Source organism: Manacus candei, unplaced genomic scaffold, assembly GCF_025592945.1.
Source record: "Manacus candei isolate 608988 ecotype Guabito, Panama unplaced genomic scaffold, ASM2559294v1 h1tg000049l, whole genome shotgun sequence".
NCBI lineage: Eukaryota > Metazoa > Chordata > Aves > Passeriformes > Pipridae > Manacus > Manacus candei.
This window is the reverse complement of record NW_026138097.1, coordinates 27,997,254-28,023,260: the sequence shown is the minus strand read 5'-3', so window position 1 is coordinate 28,023,260 and position 26,007 is coordinate 27,997,254. Positions and strand designations below refer to the sequence as shown.

At 34.4% G+C, this 26,007-nt stretch overlaps 1 protein-coding gene across 1 annotated transcript in view; it reads right to left on the bottom strand.

Moving 5' to 3' along the window:
• Window positions 1-668: 668 nt before the first annotated feature.
• DNAH5 (dynein axonemal heavy chain 5) overlaps window positions 669-26,007 on the bottom strand; it is a 115,147-nt gene continuing 89,808 nt past the window's right edge. Inside the window, exons 61-79 of the mRNA XM_051799352.1 lie at window positions 25,748-25,885; window positions 25,077-25,212; window positions 23,327-23,643; window positions 21,865-22,020; window positions 21,254-21,436; window positions 16,309-16,552; window positions 15,165-15,279; window positions 14,540-14,730; window positions 13,198-13,319; window positions 12,609-12,758; window positions 10,759-11,004; window positions 9,242-9,461; window positions 8,401-8,606; window positions 7,861-8,064; window positions 7,058-7,273; window positions 6,014-6,226; window positions 4,558-4,710; window positions 2,491-2,722; window positions 669-1,138 (exon numbers count right to left, since the gene is read on the bottom strand). Of these exons, the coding sequence (XP_051655312.1) occupies window positions 987-1,138; window positions 2,491-2,722; window positions 4,558-4,710; window positions 6,014-6,226; window positions 7,058-7,273; window positions 7,861-8,064; window positions 8,401-8,606; window positions 9,242-9,461; window positions 10,759-11,004; window positions 12,609-12,758; window positions 13,198-13,319; window positions 14,540-14,730; window positions 15,165-15,279; window positions 16,309-16,552; window positions 21,254-21,436; window positions 21,865-22,020; window positions 23,327-23,643; window positions 25,077-25,212; window positions 25,748-25,885 (3,594 nt within the window). The 3' untranslated portion in view covers window positions 669-986. The remainder of the gene's footprint in view (window positions 1,139-2,490; window positions 2,723-4,557; window positions 4,711-6,013; window positions 6,227-7,057; window positions 7,274-7,860; window positions 8,065-8,400; window positions 8,607-9,241; window positions 9,462-10,758; window positions 11,005-12,608; window positions 12,759-13,197; window positions 13,320-14,539; window positions 14,731-15,164; window positions 15,280-16,308; window positions 16,553-21,253; window positions 21,437-21,864; window positions 22,021-23,326; window positions 23,644-25,076; window positions 25,213-25,747; window positions 25,886-26,007) is intronic.

Here is a 26,007-nt window from a genome sequence, read left to right as displayed (position 1 = left end):
CAGTAGCCATTATCGGGAATGACTAGTGGACCACTAAGATACACAACCTACTGAACTCAGCAGCAAAAATACACTGGTTTTTTAATGATTAAATAACTCTACTTGATGTGTGAAGCCAAGTGTCCAATAAATGGAGCTTCTAACATTTCTCTTTTAAGATGTATTCCTACATGAAAATTTTTCTGTTTAGCTGAGACAACAAAAAAGGCTGCAGCACATAAGTAAAAAAGTAGGAAAAAAAAAAACAGAACCCCATCTACTAATAACCTTGATGAAGATTGACTCAAATCTGGTATAGTGGCACACAAAAAAATATCCAGTCATTCTTATGGAATTATTTTCTTCCTATCCATTACATATTTATAAGTCATGAAAAAGAGAGTAAGGAATTCTGGCAGCTGTCAAATGCTTGTTTTCCTATGTAACACAATGACATTGTTTTCCAAGTAGTGAAACACGTGTGACATTTTTCCAGTGTCACCTTCCTTATTTGGACAGCAAGCAAGCTAAAAACTATCAGCTAGGAAATAAGTCTTGGAACATCATCTTGAGGAATTTCAACTAATATGAATGAGCAACTGCGCTTAAGTTTCCATAGATACACACACCCAAAATAAAAAAATAAAAAAAAAACAAACTCCTGATACAAGAATATTTACTACCAAAAATTAACAACATTCAAATCAATTCATCTTTATTCAAGGTAGAATTAAGCACACAGGAGGACTGTTTATGCACATTTAGGAGACAGGAACACTAAATATTTGTCATGATTTGTCAAAGACATCAAACTTAATATCACTCTAAGATTTAGCATTTATAAGCCTATTGTAGAGTTTTATTGAGAACAATTTTGTAAAATTATCATAATGGAGCTGTGCCTTAGAAATAATACTTTTAGAAGTGTTCAATTGTATATCTAACTACAGATTGATCTTTACATTTAAAACCAGAAAAGACCTCTTGGAAACTTTTTTTCTTTAATATTACTTGACATCACACAGAAGTGCTACTCCACGCAGTACCCAGTGCTCTGGAGGTTGACGAGTTTTAAGATCTATAGCAGCAATGTAATTCACATCTGTTCGACTGGTCTTTTTGTAGACTGGACATGAATACAAATGTGGATCTTTTGCAGCTGAAAAGACAGAAGAGACATAAAAAGCAATTTAAACTAAGTTGACAAAACAGGACCCTAAGGGACTGGTCATAAGGCATATGGAAAACTGAGTCAAATTTCAATAGACACTCCTCTCTATCAGCACCAAGAAACACTTTTACTGGATTCTCACACTGTTCATTACTGTGCTATTGCCAGCTGAAGGCCATATGTGGCTTGAAATTTCTGTAAGTTTAAGATTTAAAATCAGCACATAGGAATTCTATGTGGCAAGAAATGTAAACGGACTCACTAGAGTAATTAGTGTTCTTATTAGTTCAATCTGCCCACTGAACATTACTCCTTACCAATATATTATGTCAAAATAAAAAATGCCCTATTTTGAAATGCATTTAGTATTTGAGAATACAAGTCATCAACTACTTCACTTCAGAATTAGAACAGTGGTCTAGTCAATAGTTCAGTACTTCAGTGTTCATTATTTAGTATCTTGGCTGCTGATCATGCCTTTTATGAAAGATCAACTATTCAAAATAGCATGTAACCAAGCGTTGCTTTTAGAGGTGCAGTGCTTTTCAACAGACTTTTCCAATTTTACCTTCTGTGGTGGATAGTTCTATCCTATTTTACATCCCTATTCAACAGCATTTCCTATTCTATATGGAAAAAACCACCACATTAACACAAATTACACATTTTCACATAACAGTACTGTCCTTCAGCCCCACAAGTTTCTCTCCCATTCTTACATTCATTTTTTGCCTCAAAGACAAAACATTTTCCACCATCTCACTCTACCTCTTGCTTGCCTCTGTTAGCTCAAAAGCAGTCTTATCCAGGAAAAAATGCATTTTTATAAATATACACATTACATATATAACATGTTCTCTATAAACACGTTATATAGACATATACAACCCCACGTGTATCTTTTATGTTGTGTATACGTGGTTATATGTTTTGTATATATATATGTAACATTCATTTAGCATGTGAGAAAGAGATTATTTGGGTTTAGGTTACAGAGGCTACAGAGGTTACGGAGTTTATTTATATGAATGCTGATGTTCTAAATCTGGGACACATATTGTCATGTACAGTTCACCTATAAATGGGTTAAAAAGTTATTAATGCCATTAAGACCAGAAGGTATCTGTCTAATTAGGGGGGAAGGTGCACATAATCAATTACCAAGGAAGTCTGAAAGCACACTTTAAGTGGAAGATTGGGAAGACTTCCCATTGAAAAAGATTTTATACGTATACAATGAATAGCAACAGCATCATGAAATCCCTACAGCCCAAAAGATTTCCATGTAGTTAAATAATGAATTCTATCAAAATAACATCCTTTACAATACAATTACTTACTGTTATTCTCTGCATATATCCTTATAACCGGCATCATCTCAAAAAGCACCTTTGGCTTAGATTCAGTCAGTCTCATGTTTCTTCTGTCCCAGCCAGCTCCCTCCAAATACAGCCCATACACATAGACACCTTCCAAAGGAGGGCTTGTGATATCATCCTTCATCCATTTAGTGACTTCATTGCACAGCACTACACTGTCAAGAGCCCATCCTTTGTTAGCCCTTGTTATTTCCTGCCCAAACCAGACAAAAGTTAGAAGGTTACATTTTCGCATATGCACAGAGCCATTTTTCCCACCAATTATATTGTATGGTCATAGCATATCCTCTTCTGTACAAAAACTCCAACTTTTTATGATATTCATGTTTTCAGCAATTTGACTTGTCTCTGAGGTACTGATGGTACGGCACTTTTAGTACTTTATCTACTATATTTCATTTTCAATCTTTCTATTATATACAACACCTTAAGATTGTACTAAGTAATAACACAACCACTGAATGCCAAGGGTAACCACCTCTTGTGAATATTAAAATTTCACAGATTTGATGAGATGAGAAAACATTAACTGCATGTGCAAAGTAAAATATATTTTCTGGGGTTACCTTTCCTTTCCTGCACCTGTACCCTTCATTAACTGAATTCTTATTAATGAGTAAGAGCTTACTCAGCTCTAAAGCTATGCAAAAAAAAAAAAAAAAACCCACAAAAAAAACAGAGAACACTTGAAGATGGAAATGCTTAAGATTTAACATATACCTCAAATTTAGTCTATTATTTAATGCATTGGAAAAGACTCAGTTCCCAGTTGCCCAAGTCCTTACTATCCCATGTCATTAAGTTATGGCAAACCAAAGTTTTATCCCAGTCTTGTAAATGTTTTCCAAGATCTTTGTTGGAAGTAATTGGAATTAACGTTTCCCCCTTATTGCAGTTAATTAGATGTTTCAAAAGAACAGAAGATTTATAGTTAACGAGCATTCTGGCTCTTAATCTTTCTCATTTCTATTTGTTTCACCACATAGCAATGTCCAAAAGGTCACTTTGGTATTTACTTGGGATATTAGGTTGTTATGTATCCACAGTCTCTTTTTATGGAACCAGAAAGTTCTCTAGATTCCAACTCTTTCAAATCCTTTTACTAAACCTTTTCCACAAGCTTGGGTGCAAAAAAAATTGGACTGCTTACTCAAAAGAAATATCTTGTTACATAATTCCAAGACTATTCCTGCAATTTTAACACAAGTCACCAATCAGAACTTCAGATTACACTACTCAGACCTCAGACTAAGAGGGGAGATTTTTCCTTCTCCACAAATCTTCATTCCCTCCTCCAAAAGTTTGGTTTTTTCCCTGAGGTACCATTATATTCCTGCCTGAGTATTCTTTTCCGTTTACATACTCCAGACATTTATTGTCTCCAGTATGTCCCTTTATGCTGACCAACACAGGTATTTATTGCTTCCTTTTAATGTAAAAAGTAGTCCATTTGTCAAATGCAACTAGCGTGCTGAACAACCAACACAATCACAAAGCTGACACCCATATGCACATTATCAAATACATCAAATCTCATACCCACTAATAAAGAGTTTCCCAGTTTGTGAAAAGAGCCTGAATCAGCTACTGAACTATAGAAGGGAAATGTAAGATGAATTGGGAAGAGCTTTTCTGCCCAATCTCCAGCCAGGTAAGTATTGAACACAGAGCAAAAGAGAAGGGGAAAACAAAAAAAGAGGGGGGAAATAAATGGTTTAACACTCATTTTCAAGGATACTTCAATGGAAACATGAGACAATCATTCTCCATAATGATGTAAGGTAGCCCCTACTTATTTGGGTCTTGGTCAATGCAGAAATATATTTTAACATGTTAGTGGTTGAAATACTGAAAAAGTATGTGCAAAGGAAGAACAGTTCACTCAGGAAATGTTAAGATAGTCACGTATCTTCCCTGCTGACATGATGGAGTCATGTGCTTTAATTCATCTTTTATCACACAATATATTTTATTTTTAAAAGTATGTAAAAAATGTATAAGCAGAATGAGACTTCAAACCCACTTTACCTGCCTCATTGCAGTTAAAAATCCTTGAGGATTAAAAAACCCTGCCATCCAGAAACAGTTTGGTCGACTTTCAAAAATCCACTTGTAAAACTGGTGATTTCTTTCTAGAAGCTCAGTAAACCAGAAACCAAGAGTACTGGAAGCCCAGGATGCCTAAAAACAGTAAACATCTTTTAAAATAGTATATTCATGTCAAGAAAAGATAACTCCTCACATGGTAGCAAACAACATAATATTAGCAAAGCATATTTGAAGATCATCTTTCATATCTTGACTTTTAACCTGATGCTTAAATATTGCATCCTACTGAAACCCGAAGCAAAGTCTTTCTTTCTTCAAATTCATGCCTACCATTCCATTTACACATGCATAATGCTCTCCGTAGTAATTGTTCATTTATTACATTTTTGGAAAATAAGATAGCTGTTTAAACTAGGAAGAAAAATAGTATACATGCCTTTTTAATCCCAAGATCAATAAATCAAGATCACATGATTTCTGCCAAAACTGTTCTGGTTTTTTATTCCTCTGAAAAAAAAGCTAGGGAAAATTGATCTCAGACAATGTGGAGATATAAGGTTTGTCTCTTTGAATAGTTGTGCTGTGAAGCATCTGCTTTAGTCCAGGTTTTGTACCATGAGAACACTTTGTGAGTAAAAACAAACAATGAAAAAACCTCCCCATTTTTCTTTCCATCAGTTGCCATCAACAGCTCTAGTTGTCCCTGAAAATAGTTTCTGAGAGTTGGAATTGTCTAGCCTGGAGAAGGTTCAAAGGAGATATTATAAATATTTATAAGTCGTGTGTAGAGAATGGAAGAAGATGAAGCCAGATCCTTGTCAGTTATAGAAGAAAAGGTAGTGGGCACAAGATGATATGTCAGAAATTCCATTTAAACGTAAGGGGTTTTTTTATTTGGTTGGCTAGTGGCTGGTTGGTTTTTACTGTGAATGTGATCAAACATTGGAATAGGTTGCCCAGAGAGATTGTGGACTCTTGATTCTGGAGACCCCTGAGAAACCTGCTTTAATTGACCCCACTTTCACAAGTGTGGTCCTTTCCAGTGTCTACTATTCTGTGATGATATGACTACAAGTCTTAAACTCAAAGAATAGCACCAGTGTAGTCCACTAATGTGGGTGCTATGTTTTAAAATCCATCATCACATTTTAAATTACTGTCTTCTCTCTAGCTTTTTATCCTGTCAACATGCAACAGGCTGTTAAAATGGGAAATACCTGCAACCCCCACATTCATTTCTACTTTTATAAATGAAAGACGGCTTGTTTTGACTGTGTTTATTTTAGCACAAAATCTATTCCAGCAGTTTCACAGTTCTGGTTAACACTGTTTTAAAACACAGATTGAAAAAAAGTATTTACTATAAGTGTACCAGTTTAATCTAGCTCTTCAGAAATAGTTTTTTTTCTTTTCATAACAAGTGATGTACACGTACTTTTTCCCAGGTAGCAGGAATCCTTCCATCATACATGCAGTCTAAAGCATCCCTCAAATTTTCACTCATAACTATTGTCCCATCAATGGCAAGTTTTAGATCAGTCAGAGTGCTTCTCACTAAAGAAATAACTCTCTGCATTTGTTCAATCTCCTGTCGCAAAAATATGTTCATAGGCAGAAAAGGTCCCATGTTCTTTAGTTTTTCTTTTACCTGTAGGTAGAAAATCAAAGATCCTTCAATAAAAGCGAAAAAACAAAGTTGGTCTTATGTCAAGATTAGGCACTAGTATGATTTTTAGGATGTAACACTTTTATTTATGGACTTAAATGGTCAGTTTGGCACCTCCCTTGAATTCTCTGCAAGACAGAAATACAGGATTTGTTCAAGAGAAATCTAGGATGATGAGATTGGCTGTGGTTTTAGTTTAACTCATGATTTAGTCTGTATATCATTCTATGAGCTAATCTCATTTAAAAAGCATGTGGGCTGTTAACCCTATCTCAAGGCATTCAGATGTAATTCCAAAAGACAGTTCCAAGGTTCACTTCGCACAGGCCAATCAGGAGTAATTGTCCCAGCTACTTTGCCTCAACACAGTAGCACTATTAATCACCAATGCCTGGGAATTATCACATTACCAGGCAGTTTTGTATTCTAACCAAACTCACTGATAAATTTTTAATTAAAAGTTAGTAATGTTAACAAATTAACAACTGCATGAACATAACTAGAAATTTTATAGTGTCAATAACCTCAGTCAAAAGCTGATGATTCTACCTCCTCTATAGTACAAATGACAACATAGGTATTAAATGGTTTAATATTTCTTAAAAAGTTCTTACAAAGGCACTTCAGCCCACATTTAGTGATCTCATTATAAACATTAAGAGTCTGGTCAGACTTCTCTACAGTATATTTTGGAAGTATTGCCTGTATGAATGAATTCAAACATGCTTTGAAAAAAGTTGTTTGGTTTTTCTTTTTTTAATCCATAAAAAGTAAGATGAAGCAAATGTTTTTGACAGGATTTCATTAACTCACTTCATATGGTACATAATCAGCAGGAAGCTTTTCCAGCATATCATCAGCCAGTCTGGCTACAACTGCCTCTCGGGTTTCACCTCCTCCACCAGAGCTATCTTTAGGCTGGATACTGAGGATGATGTCCAATACATCTTTGGAAACTTTACTTTGGTAAGTGATATCTGCATTGGGGTGCAAACCAAACACCTCGGGTGTGTCATAAGCAGGAAGGCTCTATATAGTAAAATATAAGAAGAGCACAACTGGATATGGATTTATAAGTTAATCATAAAAAATTCCCCCCCCAAAAAAATCTCAACCAAACAAAAAAACAACATAGAGCAAAACCAAATAACAAACAGAAAAAAACCCCCTTACATTGTAAAGTAAGCTAGATTTCTTCAGTCTTAGGGAAATAACTTGCTGTGGTCTATTTGTTGTGTCACAGCCCAAATCACACCAAACAAATTCAGTTTTAACATTCATGTGCTATTTTAATAATAAGTTTTTTCTTTCATATATCTACATCTTTTATTTCTGTGAGGTTGTACACAATGTCTGGACTCCATTTTTGCCCTCTTTAATAAGTGTGTGCCTCTAGATAAGTCACTCAAGCAAACCACAGGAAAAAGAAAATATTCCTGTCATGACGACGATAACATTGATCAAAATAATTAGTTGTCACTAATAGATATGCAGAATGCTAGAAATCAATGCAGAATCCACGAATAAAAGACAAAATACAGGTACTCAGAAGAAAAGAAAAAATACAGGGAATCAGAAACTCATGAGAAACAAGTGATTAGCTTTGATTTACCAACCTGTATGTACTGAAGGTATTGATCCACCATAGTACATTTAGGTATGCTGTATCCTTTGTAGAAGCTGAATTCCTGATTAAATGTATTTTCATTGAACCAAACCTTTACAAAGGTGTTCATGAGTCTTTTGTCATAGTCATCTGTCACACGACCACCATACTGGATCTCACCTATCATGTAACAAACAGTATTCCAGGAGATCCCCTGAAAAGAGTATTTTAAATACAGTCACCCATTTTTAACTAATTGATGCAATTAGCACCGAAAAGGTCTGTACTTCTAAGATTTATATTTCTGAGATGGCTGGGGGGGTGGGTTTAACATACAGGTTAATACAGAAATTTAAGGTGCACTGGATTAAAAATCTAATTTAAGTCTGCTGCCCTAATACACGTACACTTGGAATACTAAATGTTTGTGGGGAAAGAAAACAAGTTAAAATCATGCTTGTATTTCAGTTATTAGGAAGCATTTATATTCATTCCACTACTAGAAAGATCTATCATCTTAATATACCTTCCCCACAAAAGCATTCATTACCTTCTTGGTATCCATGTGATTCAAGTGGTTTTGAAGGAAGCGCACAGTAGCATTGAAATCAGCTTGATTAAACTCATAGGGTATATTCCAACCCAGAGATCCAAACTTGCGCCTTTCTTGAACAGTGGAGTGTAGAAAGGCTACAGCATACAACATTGGTTTCCATTGTACCATTTTACTGGAATCTAGTAAATCCTGGCTGACACCTATTGATTGTAAATGGACTTAATAAGAATCACAGTGATAGTCCTTTTTGAAACTGCTTCAAATCAGTGCTAAAATCTCACTTTAGAGATCTTAAGTTGGCTCCCTGCCTCTCCCAAGAGTCTAATTATTGTCCCACAAACTGTTCTATGCTGGGGACAGTTTATAGCATGTTATTAAGTTGCTCAAATTAAAAGAGTAAACTTCAGGGTAAAAAACCCACAATTTACTAATAGCTGAATTCACATAAAGTTGCTTTCCACACAGACTCTTTGTCCTTTGCTTTATGTAATGTAAAGAGCACTTGATTGCCAGCAAATATTAACACATCATTTTTCTGCCAAAAGACAGAAGAAGACCAAAGATTCGAATACTTTGAACTAAGATTCTAGAAGCCAAAATCTGAGAAAAGAAAAAGCATTTCCTGTTTTGCTGTCCAATTAGTTCTGGCAACAGAACTTCAGCAGACCTTCTCTTCTTAATTTTCAGAACTTCTAGTTCAAAACAGGGACCAAGATATGTGCTGGCATAATTGTGATCAGTCCCTCATATTAGCTTAACAGTGGCTGTAACATGACCACACAAAAATACCAAAGTCCAAAATTTGGTTTTAAATCACTGCCATTCTAGCACTCACCACCATATGTTCTCTTTAGCCCAGCTCTGAGCCCTTGCGGTGGTTCATTGGTAAACTTAATAGACATTTGAAGTAGGGTGATTGGGAACCGTTTGTGAATGTCAGTTGTCATCCATAGTCGAAAGCTTTCATGGACATTCTCTGTCTCTATTAGAGTGTCCATCAGCTCATCCAAAAAGTCAAGTCCAAGGTGGCAGTTTTGCAGAAGTGCCCAACCTCCCTAGTTTAAAACAACAAAATATGGAGTTATCAACATTGTTCACAAACTGAAATCACTCTTTGTGAGCTAAGATGCGGGCTTTTCCTTCTGGACGTGGTGTTAGTTTATTTGGCTTTTTCATGTGAAGAAGTGGTCCTTACTTGTCCCATCTGTTCTTCTCAAGAAATCTCTACCTTTTCCATATCAGTACATTTAAAACATACCTTGCCATGACTATACTGCTGATAAACACTGATAAATTTTGACTTACATGTGGGAGCTCAGTAGTGGCTCCATAGAGGAAGCTGCTAAACCTTGTTCTTCACAAGGGTACCAGGCTTGGAAAATAGCCACATATACATACTTAATTAATCTATTGTTATCAATCAATAAGTATCAGACTTTCTCATATGAATTCCCATACTACATATAGACATCTCATATACCTCTTCATTAAGAGGATATGTGAGACAATGAGGGAAAAAACCTGCATTTCTCTTAACTAAACAAAAGGTGCTCCTCCTCCCTATTTTTGAATGAGTTTCTTTTCATCTGATCTGCTAATTAGCTCTTTATGAGAAGTCGTCAAACAAGAACCAAGTTGTCAAGAGGCAAAAGTCAAAGAAAAATAGGTTATACAGACAGGGAAGAAGCTCATAACACAGGAGTGTAAGAAACTTAATTTTTTCACATCAGCAGGCACAGCAGTACTATCACCTGAGGGGCAAAGCATGCTAAATTGGAACATCTCACCTTTTCTTTCTCATACAGATAATTCTGTTCTTTAATTGCTCCATGTTTCACTTGTAAAATGCCTGTGCTACCAGATGGTCCCTCCCAAGTCCAAATCCAGACTACACCAATACAAAATATTTTGCTACACAACCTTGTTTTTCTCAAGTTTATGTAGCTGTCAATAGTATATTTGAAATTAATTTTCTTGATTTAACAAAATGCATTTGTATTAGTAAAAATACAAAACAAAAAATGTTCTGAAGTGCTTGCTCAAGAATATTTACTAGTCGTGTAACCAAAAAAAAATCAATTTAACTACATTTATCAGTCAGCAATCTACAACAAAAACTCTGTTTTATATGCAAAACACTCCATTTTCAATGAAAAACATCTGCATAGTATCAAAAAACTTGTTATGGCCAACTAAATGACTGCAAAGACAGTTTTATCACTTAAGACATTTATATAAAGAAATATAGGTTCTTGCATTAGCATTAACTACCCACCAAACAACCTTATTTCATGACGGGATTTTTATTTCTAAGTGTTTAATACAAAAAGCCTTCAGATTTTTGTCACTTACATGAGCCATTGTCTGCTGTAGAAGTTTACGAGCATGGATTTCTTGTCCCTGGCCCATGGAAACACAGCACGTTTCTGTCTTTAGTCTTTTTCCCAGAGCAGTAATTGAGTCCGTAGGATCAGAGCCCATGGAAAGAAAGCAAATGAGGGGAGTACGTGGATCTGACTCTTCCCATGTTTTCTCCAAATCCAAGATGACTCCCTCTGCGTATTTCTCACCCATAGTTTCAGTGATGTATTTTCTTGCCTATATTAAAAAGGGTAAATTTAAACTGTGACCTAACCATTTAATAGTTTTCTTCCCAGTGTAAACCAATAAGTCAGTTGAAGAGCAAAGACTGATAAAAATTTATACCAGAAATAAAAATATGCAACAAGTTTATACATCATACTGTCTTTGATGGTGTTATTTCTTACAGCATTATAAGACCAGTTAAAATTTTAAAAATAATTATTACAAATATCTGCATGTATTGTTATAGGTAATACCTATAATTACACTATAAAAAAAATAACCTCTCTAAAACTTCAGAAAAAATTAATTTTTTGCATATCATATCTCCATTAGACAGTGTGACTCCTAGCCTTAACATCTAGGAAAAAAGGAGGAAAGCATTAAAGATGGGTTTCAAAGCTGTTAAGCCTTTTCCACCTTCATGGTTAAACAAACAACGAATTAACAGTAGTAATGATGAACATAACTATCAGTAAGTAAAAGATCCAGAGGAACAGGTGAAGACCATCTCTTTTATTTCTTTTTGATTTATCTTTAAAAGTTTTAGATTATTGTTCTTTCTTTTCTAAGAAATAGGAAAGGTTCATTCAAACAGGTTTGAGATGATCTTTCTTGTACTCTTTCCCACTACAGTGCTTTCATCTTGGATAAATCTTCCCCTTAATACCTCTGGGTTATTTCTCAGAGACAAAAGATATTCAGCATTAAGCATTTGATGAACTATCAGCTTTCATAAAATTGTAAGATGAAAGTGTATCTTGTTCCCATTAACAGTAGTGAGGAACTAATTTTGCATGATCCGTTTCAGTCATATAGCACACATCATAGAGATATTCTTTATACAGTACTGTTTAACCTACTGACTTCTCTTCCTATGGGATTTTTGTGAATCCAATCACAATGTCTAAAGATGTGCATCCATAAAATTAATACCACGCTTTTACTGATGCATTCCAATTTCAATAATTTGTCATTAATTGCTCTGAATTGCCAGGAATTCAATTGTTTTTTTCTTTTGCACTGGAGATAAAGATTAAAAATAGGCTCCTAGAAGTTGATTTTTCTTTAAAATAGTCTGTTTAATAACCTTCAGTTTTATATTTATCTTCTTTTTAAATAGATGGCTTTAAATTAAAAATTTCAAACAGACTTTAATACAGATTTTTCTAAAATGGGTCTAATTCTTCCATGCAGGAAATGGTTCCTCAATTAAATTGTTTTCATGTTTCCTTTTCCCTCAGACAACTGAGTTCACTAAAATATTTTACTTCAGCCTAACAAGGGGACACTTCTAAAATTCCAGGGAGTAAGCAAGGACATTGAAAAGTACCTTCTAAACTGATAAAGAGATCTGGATAAACACACGTGACTCCAGCAGAAATCCTATCTCCACAGTGAAATCATTGGATAATATTTGTTCAGGTCATTAGAATAACTTTGCTAATGCTGCCCTTGTAATAAATGCATACATTTTCTAAAATGAATTTCAGAAAATGCAACGCAATGGTTCATTACAGGAAGGTGCTTAGCATTACATAAAATAGCACTGAACTGCAATCTGGTAACTATTTATTCTAGTGATACCTAAATAGACCATGTTGGCTATATAGAAGTACCTGAGCTATGGTCCTGTCAGGACACCACGATCTGATAAGAAGAAGATGTCTGAAGCAGTCCAGAGATTGACCATAGCCACTGGGAACCAATTCTTCTTCGGGATTCTTACTATCAAACCAGATTTTCCACTGTTTCTCTTCACTGGAAATCTGCAGTTATGTCATCAAAGGAATAAATCTCACTAAACAGACAAGTCATATTTGCACTGCCACTAGGTCACAAATTTTTAATGATAGTCAGAGACACGTTATCCACACACAGACATTTGTTTAGCAATATTAGTACAGAGCTTTAATAAGGCTATTAAAAATTATAGGATAAACTTTCAGGTTAAAAGTATGGAATTACAGAATGCAACAGCACCTTTATGCATTCATGTTCTGAAACAAAGAGCTACTACTCAGTATTTTTCATTACTCTTAACATATACCAAATGCTACTTACTTAGTTAGCTGCAATACACTCAGTGTCCGCTAAAACTGCTCATACAAGTGTTGAATTTACTGAACACCCTTTCCACCACATGGTTTGATCACTACCAGAGAATCACTGTCAAATGAGAGATTAATTTTAAAAGCTCTTACATACTTGATCAAGAATATCTGAAAATTGTTCAAGTTTACTGAGCTCCACCAAGTTCAGCCAAGTCATATCCAGAATCCATTTAGCTGGCTTAGGAGGACAAGCTTTAAGGTCTAGAGAAGCACCACCTGCAAGAAATTGAACTTAGTTACAATTAGAACTGTTGGAGACACAAATACAAACAAACAATACAAATGTAAACTAGATACTACAAGACTATTTCACATGATTAAGCTTTCCCAAACTGGAGAAATATGACTTAATAACTAAGGAAGGTCATAAAGAAATTTCTGAGTTAGGTAACATGCAAAATTTACTTTCAAATCTTATGTTTCATCTAAATTTACATAATTTTTTAAAATCCATAACAGCTTCTCATTACAAAATAAATCTATGTTTTACTGCAAAAGAATTAACTTGGCTTTGGGTTCATTTCAATGTTTTTTTCTTTGATTTTTTGTTGATGTAGATAATGCAACAACTTTGCCAATGTATACATTTGCCTTCCTTGAAATTCAACTGAAACTAAAAGAAAGCAAAAACAAAAAAAAAGGAAAACGCCATACACAAGAATCCAGATTTTTAATCATGAGGTTACAAGGGTTTTCTACTTTATAAAATCACACCATATTTTATGAAGCAGAGTTTATAGTTTGGTTAATTTATAATATTTTCTTATATTATATACCTTAAATGTAGTCTTTCTTAACCAATTTACCTTTTGAGGCTTTACTGTTTTTTTTGTGCAATGTGCCTGGAAATAAATGCTTTTTGGGAAAAGATATTCTGAAGATTCAACACGGAAAAATTCACAGTTATAATCCGTAAATAAATGTTGCCTGGAAAATTAAGTCTCTCGGAAAGATAATACAAAATGAATCCAAACTTTCAAGCGAACACAGTGCTTGTATACAGCTCATACCAAAGCCATGAACTTGTCACATTCAGCTAAGATTCTGATATTCTTTATAAACTGTTAGCATCACTTTCTGTTCATATTTACTGCAGTTATCAAATAAACTATTTTTATTGCAATAATAATTTTTCTAAGTCAAACACGTAGCTGGTGGTATTTGAGCAGCAGACATAAACTGTGAAAGGATACTTAACAATATTCCTTTCAAATTCTCATGATTCCAAAGATATATTTATCAATATTCAGTGTGCTGCTATAAATTAGAACTACCATACAATGTTATCTGTCACCAGATCAGAAAGATAACCATGTATTCTTACAATTGACTGGCTTCTAATGTACAAAAGAAAGAAGCAGGTTGGCTTGGAGAAATAACCAAAGTTTTCTATAATAATATATATGCTCTACTTAAAATTGTTCCATAGTTTCAACCTTTAATAAGTGTCAGAAATTCTTCGTGTTTCACTCTGTTTCTTTGTATATCAATCTTCAATGTAAGCAATAATGTGAAGAGAAATTTATGCTCCTCATAGAGTCCTCGAGCAGTATATTTGAACACTTCATATGTCATATGTTCAATAATATTAGTAATCCTCTTGCTGGTTATAGGGCTCTTGGTAGACCTGTCAGAAGAAAGGTCTTCAGTTGAATGTTTGCAGTTGCAAATGACAAAAAGCCATAGTTCTGTATTTTCAAAACATGAAAGATAACAGATCACAAGCATAAAATATCAGACAGCAAGCTAGCAACAACTTTCAGATTGAAGGAGCAACAAAAAAAAATAATTTCTGATCAAGCCTTTTTGCATACCTGAAAATCAATGTAGTATAATAGTTTTTAACTATCTAATGTCGAATTTTGAAGGACTGCAAGTACATTAGAAGATTCGTTGCCTTGGTAACTAACAGATGAAGTCTTATGGGTATTTAAACTGACAGTTCATGGTCAAGACTGTAAGAAGCAAGTCTTCTTTCTGATATTAGCTTACAACAAATCTTTATTGTACTACAAGCACCTCCAGGACTGGGTAAATACAATTTATTGTTAGCTAAATTACCTGGCCAGGGAGCGGTCAAAAAGCCACAAAAACTGCCGAAGCGAAGTCTGATACATGACATTGACCATGCTCATCTCAGTAATAAGGAAGTACAAGATGCTTCCTCGAGTTGCAACTGAAAAAGAAAAGAAACAAGAATGTGTTCGAAGTAGAAATGCAGAGCAGAAAACTTTAGACCTCTACAACATGTACAGTGGGTTTAATGTTAATGACAACGATAACTGAAGTTCCTTGAGTTATTGTATTCTTTACTGCATAGAAAAGCAATAAAATTATTCATTTAATCCTCATTTATACATCAGCAAAAAAAAAAAATCTTTTCTGCAATTAATGCATACTGTGTAAAACCTAGTTTCAAATATGAGCATATCTGGAGAGCAGCTGGATGGTACACTGCAATGTTCAGATTGTCAGTAGAACATATAAAAATTATGGTTGTTTGAAGTACTGTTTGAATGTCCAAACAAATTTCTCTTTACAGAGACTTTTATAGGAGTCATATAAAAGCCAAATGAACTATATTGATTTAACTTACCCAGCACTGATTTAACTTACTTTCAGTAGTCATTAGTTTTAAATACAAAGGTTTTACAAATTCTGCAAAGCTTTCTTATACACTAACTGTACCATTTCATACTTTCCCTAAAATGCAGGTAATTCCAGAGAGCTTTCCTTTTTTTCCTCCACTTTTTCACATTTTCACCTGTCAGTTAAAAGCCAAAAGATAGATGAAATCTGCTGACTGTAATAACCTATGGAGAAATGATGAAGCATTCATAAGAACAGATATAAAGAGGATTTACCAATATACTGGGCCTGTAAAAGAGTGTCAACATGTTGAACTCAAACATACAGTTACCTAAACACCCTAAAGACCAGCACACTTGTATATAGAGCAATGGGAAGTCTACAAAGAGAATAGATCACTCCATTTTATAAATTCCACATGAACCATAACATTGACTATTTTCTCCATGATCACGCAATATGGCATTTCCTAGATACGTTTTACTTATGGGAAAACAAAGATCCTTCCCACAAATTATGGTCTTCCTGATCTTATCCTACTGTTTCTCCTACTCTGAGTATTGATGTTTTAAATACATGGTCAAGCCATTTGTCTTTCATCACTACCTTCACTCACCAGGTCTATACTCTTCACGGGCTGAGTTGATCTGTATTTCAGTTTCAGCAGAAGTTTGCAGTTTCTCTGTTACTTCTTCAGCAGTCTTCTTAGTGTCAGTCAATACAATAAGTAGACTCTCATCATCTGCCAGAGAACTCTTAGTGCTTGTAAGTCGGAACAAAAGGTTATCTTCTAGGTCCTTAATCCTCCTTTTGTTCATAGTCACATCTTCAATAAGATCAGTTCTTTCTTTCTCTAATTCCTATTGAAATACGTGGTAATATTTGGAAAACAGAAAATCAATCAAAAATAAAAGCAAAATAAAACAGTTTAAAAAATACTGATCCTACTAAAACAGTGTAAGTCAAGAGTAACTGCAGTAATTTGGGGGTAAGAATTCCAGTGGTATTTCTGACACAAGGTCTATTACCAGGTTTCTGAACCAGCTACATAAATAGGCATTTACAAATCTTTTCAATAAATACTATGGAACATGCTCATATCATGCCCTAAAAGAATAAGATGTTCAGAATAGTAATTGTTTTTCTTTCCTTTCTGTTTCAGAAAAGACAAGTGCAAAGACCTTTCCAGGCCTAAGACTTTTTTTTTTTTCACTCCATCTGATCCCATCCTCATTTATGCCTTGTTTTTTAATCAGCATATTGAAAATTTAGTCTCAGTTACAATGGTCATCCTAAGTCATCAAATTAAACAGCAAATATTTCAAAAAGTGCCTCTGAAAATACTCTTCCATCAAACAGGGATGATGGAAGCCTTTCACTAAAATGCTTCATTGATTAAGAAAATATGTAGAACTTAAGTGTTTATTTGATTATTTTTGATAATACAGTCTGTGTGGTTTATGTACCTAGTTTGTTTTCCAGTGCTCATATATAAAAGATGGACACCTGTTAATCAACAGTTTCACATTAAGAAAAACACCAAACCTGTTTGAAATATCTAAAAAAAAATATTCTTCACAGATAATAGTCCTTTCAGTTCATTCTTATAATACTTTTTAAATTAACCTTTAAAAACTTATTACAAATTAATTGCTCAGAGATAAAAATCCTCTATTGAAATATTACAAAATGTTTCAATACATTACAGTGAAGTAAAAAGAAAGAATAGAGACCGGATGGGTTAAGAGTCTTTATAAGATATGAATCAGCAGTGAGCGAGCCAGTTGGTATTGGTTATGTCTACAGAAGTACTCCTTTGTTTACAAAGGTTTGGTGAACAATTTGAACTAACTTGGAAGTTGTGTGTTCACTTCACCTTTGCCAGGTCCACTCCTGCACTGCTCACTGGCTGCTAATATTCCAAATAAACAGGGACAACACTAAGAAAAACATAACCTCTCAAATAGCACTAGAGGTTTAATGAACCTGAGCCCTCAGCAAGGCTTAAGGAAAGGGTTTATTCTCTCATTTGAGTAGCCTTCATTTATACAGATTTGAAACACTGTTACAAGTTGGATATTGCTATTTTGTTTTCTCGCATTCCAAACTTGCGGTCTTCTCACCCCGACATTCTCCTTACATTCCTAAGTAATTCAAGCATTCATTTCTTTTAAAGAATGTCCTTTTACCTTAAAAAGGAAATTAAGAAAAATCATTGTACTAGTATCAGATTTAGGGTTTTTTCTTGTCACTTGTACAAAAGGTACATTGAAACATCATCATCAGGTAGAAAATATTATTTTACAGTCATTATAGAATAATGTAAATGCCACATAACTTAAGAGATGTGCTTACAGATTCAAAAGATTCTGACAAAAACTGATGAAAACAGACAAGAAAACTACAATTACCTGCATTTTAATCAACTGATGCCTCGTGAAACTAAAGAAAAACAGGTAACAATTTTAGGAAGCAAGACAAGCATCATGTAAGTTTGATGAATCAGAAACCCTTTTTTAAAAGTATAGTATTAAAAGAAAGTTAGCATCCAATTAAATATAATAATTAACATGCTGAGCCAAATTAAATTTCATGTTTTGCTGAGTTCAGTTTAAAAGGTTAAACATACTTTGGAGTGCAATGCATTTTAAAAACTGAAAGCTGTTTTCCGCACAAGAAGAGCCTGAGAAACAAGTTGGAAACAGAATTAACAAACTAAAGTGAAGGATTCTTAGATGAAAACCTTAGTGAAAAAAATCCATCTATTAAGCTCTTAAAATACTTTTTGCAGATCAGAAAGTGGACACAGTTAAAAGTTTTCTTCGTAACTTCAAAAATTTCCAGTCAGAACAGCAAGGATGAAGAAAAACTAAGCCAAGTTGCCATGTATATAAATTTAAGGAACTTGCATCAAAGAGGCTGTTTTGAATCCGGCTTTATGGAATTCCTTTCACAAGCAGATGACATTTTACAGTCTGTAACAAAGAACGCTAGTTCTTGTTAATATCCATAAAATATAAAAGCTGCTAAATAGCTTATATCATTCTATCACAAAATGATTCACAAGTACAAGAATTTGTTCCTTACGAATCCTGAGCCTTTTTCCAGCACAGATCTTGAAATATGAATGTGAAAATTCAAAAAGCCATAAACAGTTCTTGCATGTTATAACTCCACTACTAATCTGACATATCCATGACACTAAATAAAAAATTTTTTGTCAAATTTCTTAACAGCTAATGTATCAAAATAAGGATATCAATAAAATAACGTTATACTACATTCAGACATATATCAAGTCTCTCAAATCCAATTATTCCATGAAAGAGAGTATAATTAAATTTATACAGATGTACCAGATGCCCTTTGACCTTCTCATGTTTCACTCACATCTTGGAATCGGTTTAACATTCTGATAAAAGAGAAGAAATCAGTACCAGCATTCTTATCAGTAATCAGTCAATTCTGTGAAATGTATTTGACACAGATTTTACTAATGAGCATACTAAACAACACAGTAGCAGATAGTTAGACTCTGCAGAAACTTCAAATGATGAGGTGTAAACATTCCTTTTCCTTCTTGCATGTCTAAATCTCATTCATTCTAAGATCAGAACTGTATCAGAGACAGTGGAATGGCAAGAAGGATAGAAATGTGCACGCAAATCTTGAAGAACACTAATTTCAGAGAAATAATCTCTTTTTGGGATAGAATTTCCTCACATACATTCTAACACTGGATATCACAAAGCAGTGATACTGCTCAAATCATTTGGCAAACTGCCTCACAGCTAAACAATTCCATTACTTCCCTTCCAAAGGCTACAAAAGGTAGCAAGAATCAGACACTTAAGAGAGGAATGCCCAAATTCCCAAAGATGCATAATTAGATACCACAGAAAAAAAGGTATTGGATCGCAGGATATTTCAAATTGACTCTTCAGGAAACCTTGAACCACAGGATGTATGAACAGAGGCAAAGTAAACTGTAAAGTGGTACGTATATTCTATGGAACTCCCCCTTTCTGTCAGGCGGCCCACTTGTCATTTATCCAGCAAAAATATCCCCCAGGTCGTCTCAAACAAAACATTAGTGAGTATACTACTCTGAGAATCTGGTTCAGAAAGCGTAGTATGACCACTCATTAGACATTCCCTGTTAGTGGCAAAGAGACAGCCAGATAGTAGAATAATTTTAATTAACTAGTTCAACCCCCTGCTCAAAGCAGGTCGAATAATTCAGTTGCTCAGGGCAATGTCCAGTTGAGTCTTGAACCCTTCCAAGAATGGAAATTCCACAAAATCACACAGTAATCTGTTCTTGGATTCCTGGGTAATCTGTTCCTGGTTTTGACCACTCTCAATGTAATTATTTTTTCCTAATATCTAATCAGAATTCCCCATGTTCCAACTTGAGTCTGTTACTTCTCAGTCTATTGCTTTGCACCTCTGATAAAAGTCAAGCTCCTCTCTTTCTGTGTCTTCCAAACTGGAATGACTGGAGGAATTTGTTGATAAACTGACTTTCATTTGAAGGAATGTGCTGTATTGCAAGGCCCAAGAAGTGAAGTTTGGCATAAGGCTTTGTGAATATACACATCACAGCATGTTTCAGATAAACAGTGATAATTTCATTACACAGTGGGTTGTCAAGCTGTCAGTGGTTGAAGCAAAGCTGATGGTGCAATGAACCTGTCTGACAAAATATAGACCGTCACAGAATGAGTGTGATTTCTCTCATGAGATCCGTGGACTGTTTGGGAATGAAATGCAACTACTTGACATGAACAAGATGACTGAGACCGTTAACGAGAAACATCTTACATTTGGCGAGGGGGGGAGGTGGTGCTGGAAGAACAAGAGAACCTCAACAAATGCCACACTAAGGGAACAAAGACATTCATCTCATTCCTCTCTAGTGAAGGTAGCCTGGAACTATTGCCAAAATCTTAGTAAATACACAGTCGTAGTGTCTCCAACATTGCATGATTTTATAGCTACAGTTCAGTAGTTTAAAAAATACCAATCAGCCTCCCTCCAGAACTGCTGGTGGCATGTTGATTGGGATTGTCATCCTGAAATTGGACTTCCTCAACTAATATATCTGCATAGTCCATAGGTTTCCCCTTGGAGCAAGAAAGTAGCTAAGTCTAAATCCTTTTCACCAAAAGGTTGGTGACACCAACTATCCATGGTTATGTTGCCCTGAACTCCACAGTGTGTAGACAGAAGAACATCAGTTTTTATTCTAAGCCCTTTTCCTTTTCATAGGCCATTCTCATGAAGTTGTAAATCATTGAGGCAGAAAAAAATAAGGTGAACATGGTAAGGTTGCAACAATAAAGAGAAATAGAAACTTCCGCATAAATAAGTCAATTGCTTCTGTGCCAGTTTTTAAATCATCACAAATAGGTTATATTAAGAATAATCACAATAGAGAGAGCCAGAAAGTTACCCTGTAATATGGGAATAGAAAGTAACAAATTAAAATTAAAGTAAAGCATTCTACAGGTAAATGTAAAAATTACAGCCAGGAAAACAGATACAATCAATTCTTTTACCTGTTTCTCTGTGAGAATGACTCTGCCTAAGAGTTGATTTTCAAGACCTTTCATCGTCACAGTAAAGTCAATTATGGAGGTTCGAGCACTAATTTCAGGAGAGTAACACGGATTTGACAGTTTTGTAGTAATGTAAAGTCTGAAGCCATCCATAACATCTACTTCCTTATCACCAACTTTCACCTTAAGAAAAGTATTAAAAAGAAGTCTTGAGATATCAAGAACCAGGACACACTATTTCAGATACTTCATATAGGAAAAAAGGCTACATTTTTTTCTTTAAGGCATAAAAATACAGTTTTAAATTATACATCTGATGCAAACAATTTGCTGAGAATACCTATGGACCACTTAAAGTAGCCCATTCACAGATTATTTCAATTTTTTGGAATTGTCATAAGGAAAAGGAACTCTATACATTAAATATATTGAGCATTTGTGATCTTAAACTCTACTTTTTTTATTTTTTTTGTATTAGCATTAATCAAATTTAAATTACTTTACTTTTTCATAGTCCTATATTTAGTAGGAGTTATTTTGTTAAGGGTAAAGGTGGGGGGAGGGAACGGAAGGGGCATTTCCACTTGTTTGCTCATTTGTTTTATTTTTACCTTATTAGCTGAACCTGTTTTAATGATGTTTCTTTCCAAAACATTATCCAGTGCTGGGTCAAGCTCTTCTCCAACATCTTCTACTAAGAGAGGCCTTCCCAAAGAAAGGCTGTCTTCTAAATGATTTCTAAAATATTTGTGATTCAAAGAAGTGATCTAAAAATATAAAAAGAGATCTATATATTATAATATGACTAGTTAACGAGCTTTATGTTTTTTTTAATATTTATAAATTATTTCATTTTATTAAAATTACTGCAAAAAACAATGGTCTGATGAGTAGACTAGTATTAAGGTGAGAATTGTGACCACAAGAAAAGGTAGCATCAAATTACCATATTCTCTCTCAGATCTCATGGAACTAAACTTCTATTTTGCAACTGCAAATGTAGAAGCAAAGCAGCACTGAACACTTGCAGTTTTTACATCCTATGAGTGCAACTACTCAAGAATTTCACAGTAAAAATTCACAGGGACCTCTTAGCACCTTCCATTTTATCCTGGATAACATCCCCAAGTCAAACTGCAGCAGGGTCAATTCCAAGACCAGGGCTCTTCCGGTTTGTTTTTTTTTTCTCCTTGAAAATTAGGTGGTTACATCGAAAAAGACCTTAAACAGTCTTTGCTTTAAAATGTAGTCCTCAGTATAACCATGATTAATTTTTAGCATGTGCACAAAGCACATTCAGTTTAGATTTTAAAAACGCTGTAAACAAACTAATAATCATTTTTAACATAACTAGCTAGGCATCCATTAAAGGGTTCCACACCAAGATAAAAATCAACATTAAACTGGTAGCAATACTTTCAGAGCCACTCTATTATCACCCCTCAAGTTCCTCTTTATAGTTTTCAGGCATCTTTTTTTTAAGGTGGTTTATTGGTGTAATCATAATTGTAGAAAGTAAGGACTTTCTCTCTCATACTTTCATGTTTGCATTGAATTGGTGTTTCTTGCCTTAGACTGTACATTGTGGTCCTACTGTCTTCCCTGTATACTTGCAGAATACTTAGCACCTGACCTCCATACTAAGACAACAGAAATTAAAAATAATTTCTGATTAAAAGGTGATAAAAATATCATGCTATGAACCTTGATTTTAAACATTTAGATGAAATTGTAATAATGAACTAGTTGATGGTTTTTTCCTAACATTTACAGTATTCTGTAAACATATTTATTTGTCAGACATTGCCCATCCAGCCAATTTCCCACAGTTTATGTTTCATTAAAATAAATTCATTAAACAAATGGAGTCACTGGTGCTAATAGGCTTCAAATGTACACTTTCATATCTAGTCAAATTTCAAATGTAACAAAATATATCTGAGATGTCCTTTATATCCAGACTAGACATTTTATATAAACGGCATTTGCTAAGCATTATGTGAATCACTGAATTGTAATATTTTGTAAGCTAAGAGTTTCTAGGGATTATGAAAGCACCAACATTTCTATTACCTGAAGTTCATTTCTGCCTTCCTTATTTTTAATCCAAATTTTACCCTGTGCCTGTGGATCAATTAATAAAGGATAACGAGATGCTTTAGTGACAATGATTCCATTCTGTATGGATAAGTCATCATTTGGCAATCCTTGCAGGTTCCATTCACTTATAGTTGGAACATCAGTCAACATTTCTATGAGGTTCAAGTTGTAACAAAAGGGTATTTTTCGGCTTCTCATTTCCTTTTCCCAGTCATGTAATAGCAGACTGCGGAACTCTTGGTTAAAAGGACCAGAATAGGACAGAAAAGCTGTAGCCAAGAGTACATCACCTTAAAGAGAAAAAGGAAAAAAAAAAGGAAAGAAAAAAAAGCATTTACAACTCTTCCAATTCAATTAATGAGTGAGCTGTTCCCTTCCCTAATTGTTACATGTTTTAGCTGGTAACTGAAGAACATACTTTGACCCCTAAAGAAGGCAAATCAGCCTTTTTCCCAAGGCTCATTACATAACAAGAAAACACTACATTTTAGTAGATGTCATGTTTACTTTATCCTTAGAATGCAACTTTAGGAATTAAGAGATGGGCATCTGGCACCTTGTCAAAGTCAACCGAACACACACATTCCCCCCCCCCCCCCCCCCCACTATTCCAAACATTACATCCTGCACAAGCAGGACATGGAAGAATAAACTTACTAATAAAATTCAATCGTTTCCTTGGACAATCATGAGAACAGGCTTAAATAATATTTTTGGGGGGAGAAAAAACCCCTTTATTTATAAGTACTAATTCAACTAAATTAATTGTAAATCAATTACAAGTACTACTAATAAAAATTGTAACAGCAACATTATGAAGGTATTAAGTGTGACAGGTTTTAATCTTCTGTTCAGCTTCAAAATTTTCCCACTAAAATTCATGACACACTAGGTTGGGGGGTTTTTGTACCTCTGAAGTAAGAATGCAAGATTCAAACTGGAGAAGATATGATACTTTTATACTGAGCCTTAATACTTTTTAGACATTTTCAAGTTATCTATAAAAAAACCTTGATGAGTTTGTGGGGAAGGTAACCCACATTTTTAATAAGTTAATACTCATATACATATTATACCAGCAAATAAAATACAATCTAGCTACTGTAATACAACTTATACAAAAATATCTGATTTTTACAGCCTTTCAAGGCAAAAATCAGAGAAGAAACTTCAACCCACAGTAAAGGACAAGATAAATTTCATTTATTGACCTAACTAATAAACTAATTATTTATTACAAAGTACTTTAGTTTACAAGTGCAAATTTATAAAATAAAAATTAACTTCTAAGAAACAGAAGTTTTATGAACATTAGTAGCTGCCATTAAATATATTGATTTCTACATATAAATGTCAGTGCCTGAATATCAGTCTTCCTCTCTTCCATGTGTATTCTCAGTTATACACATTTTATTGGCACTTGTTAATATATCACTCCCTTTGGACCCACAAACATCAGTCAGGTTAAAACATTGGTGTCCCAAATATGTTTCACTGCATTCACAAAGTCCATTATCTTTTTTTTTTTTTAAATATGAACTTTAGCCTCATATTGTATTTTTCACCTAACAGTGCTTTAGCAAGGGAATTAAAACAATTACCCTCATTTTAGCAACGAGGATCTAAACTACAAAGGAAATCTTTAAACTCCAAATGTTTTCAGTTTCACTATCCATTAAAATCCAAGGAACTCACAAGTTCAAAGGCGTGGACACAAACTTACCAACCAGCCTCTTGGTTTGCACGGCAAACTCTTTACTCTGTTCTGTCCACCTCTCTTTTTCACCTGCTAAGCCACTTATAAGACTTGAGGCAGTTTGCATTTTATGTCGGCAACGCTCAGCATCTTCCAGCAAAGTCTAGAGAAAACCATACACCAAGAAAAATGGTTTACAGTCATGTATCTGATAGGTCAGAAGGATCTCTATATCTAATAAAAACAGTCAATAAACAACAGCTTAAAAATATATTCTCAAACATTTATATCACCAGGCAGAGAAGGAGGGAAAGTCAGATGGAAAAAATATATCAGGACAAATTACCAACATCTGTCAGAAACAAGATTCAACTTCTGAATATTTCTGTTCTTAACTTTCATTTTTGCCTAGTTGTTAAATAATATGTAAAATTCCTGATACCTATTAATTCTGGGGTATTATACCCAGAATTTCAAATTATACACAAATATACCTTTTCAGGAGGTAGGAGGGAAGAGGGGAGATGATTAGTGGCAAAAGAGAGGTAGGAATCAAAGAGACAGTATCCAAAAAATATCTATCTCTTATCTGCTGTCCATCAACATCCTATTCAAAGAATAACAGTGAAATTGAAAGAATGTATTAAGTATTCCTTAAAATAAGGGTAGAAACTACTTTTCTGTGAAGAGCAATTCACCTGTTTTTCTCTCATTGCAGTCTCATACTCTGCCTGCACAATATCTAATTCTTCTTCCTTGGCTCCCAGTTCTTCTTGAGCTTTCTGCAGATCCAGCATAGCAGTGTTTAGGCGATTCTCCTGAATTGCTAAATTAGCCTATGAAGCATACAAACATAAAAGTGTATTCACATATAAAGAATGCCAAAGCTCTTGCTATAATGTATTTAAAAAAGTTTTCCTGTACTGCATTTCCAAATAAAATTCTTCTTTAGAGATTT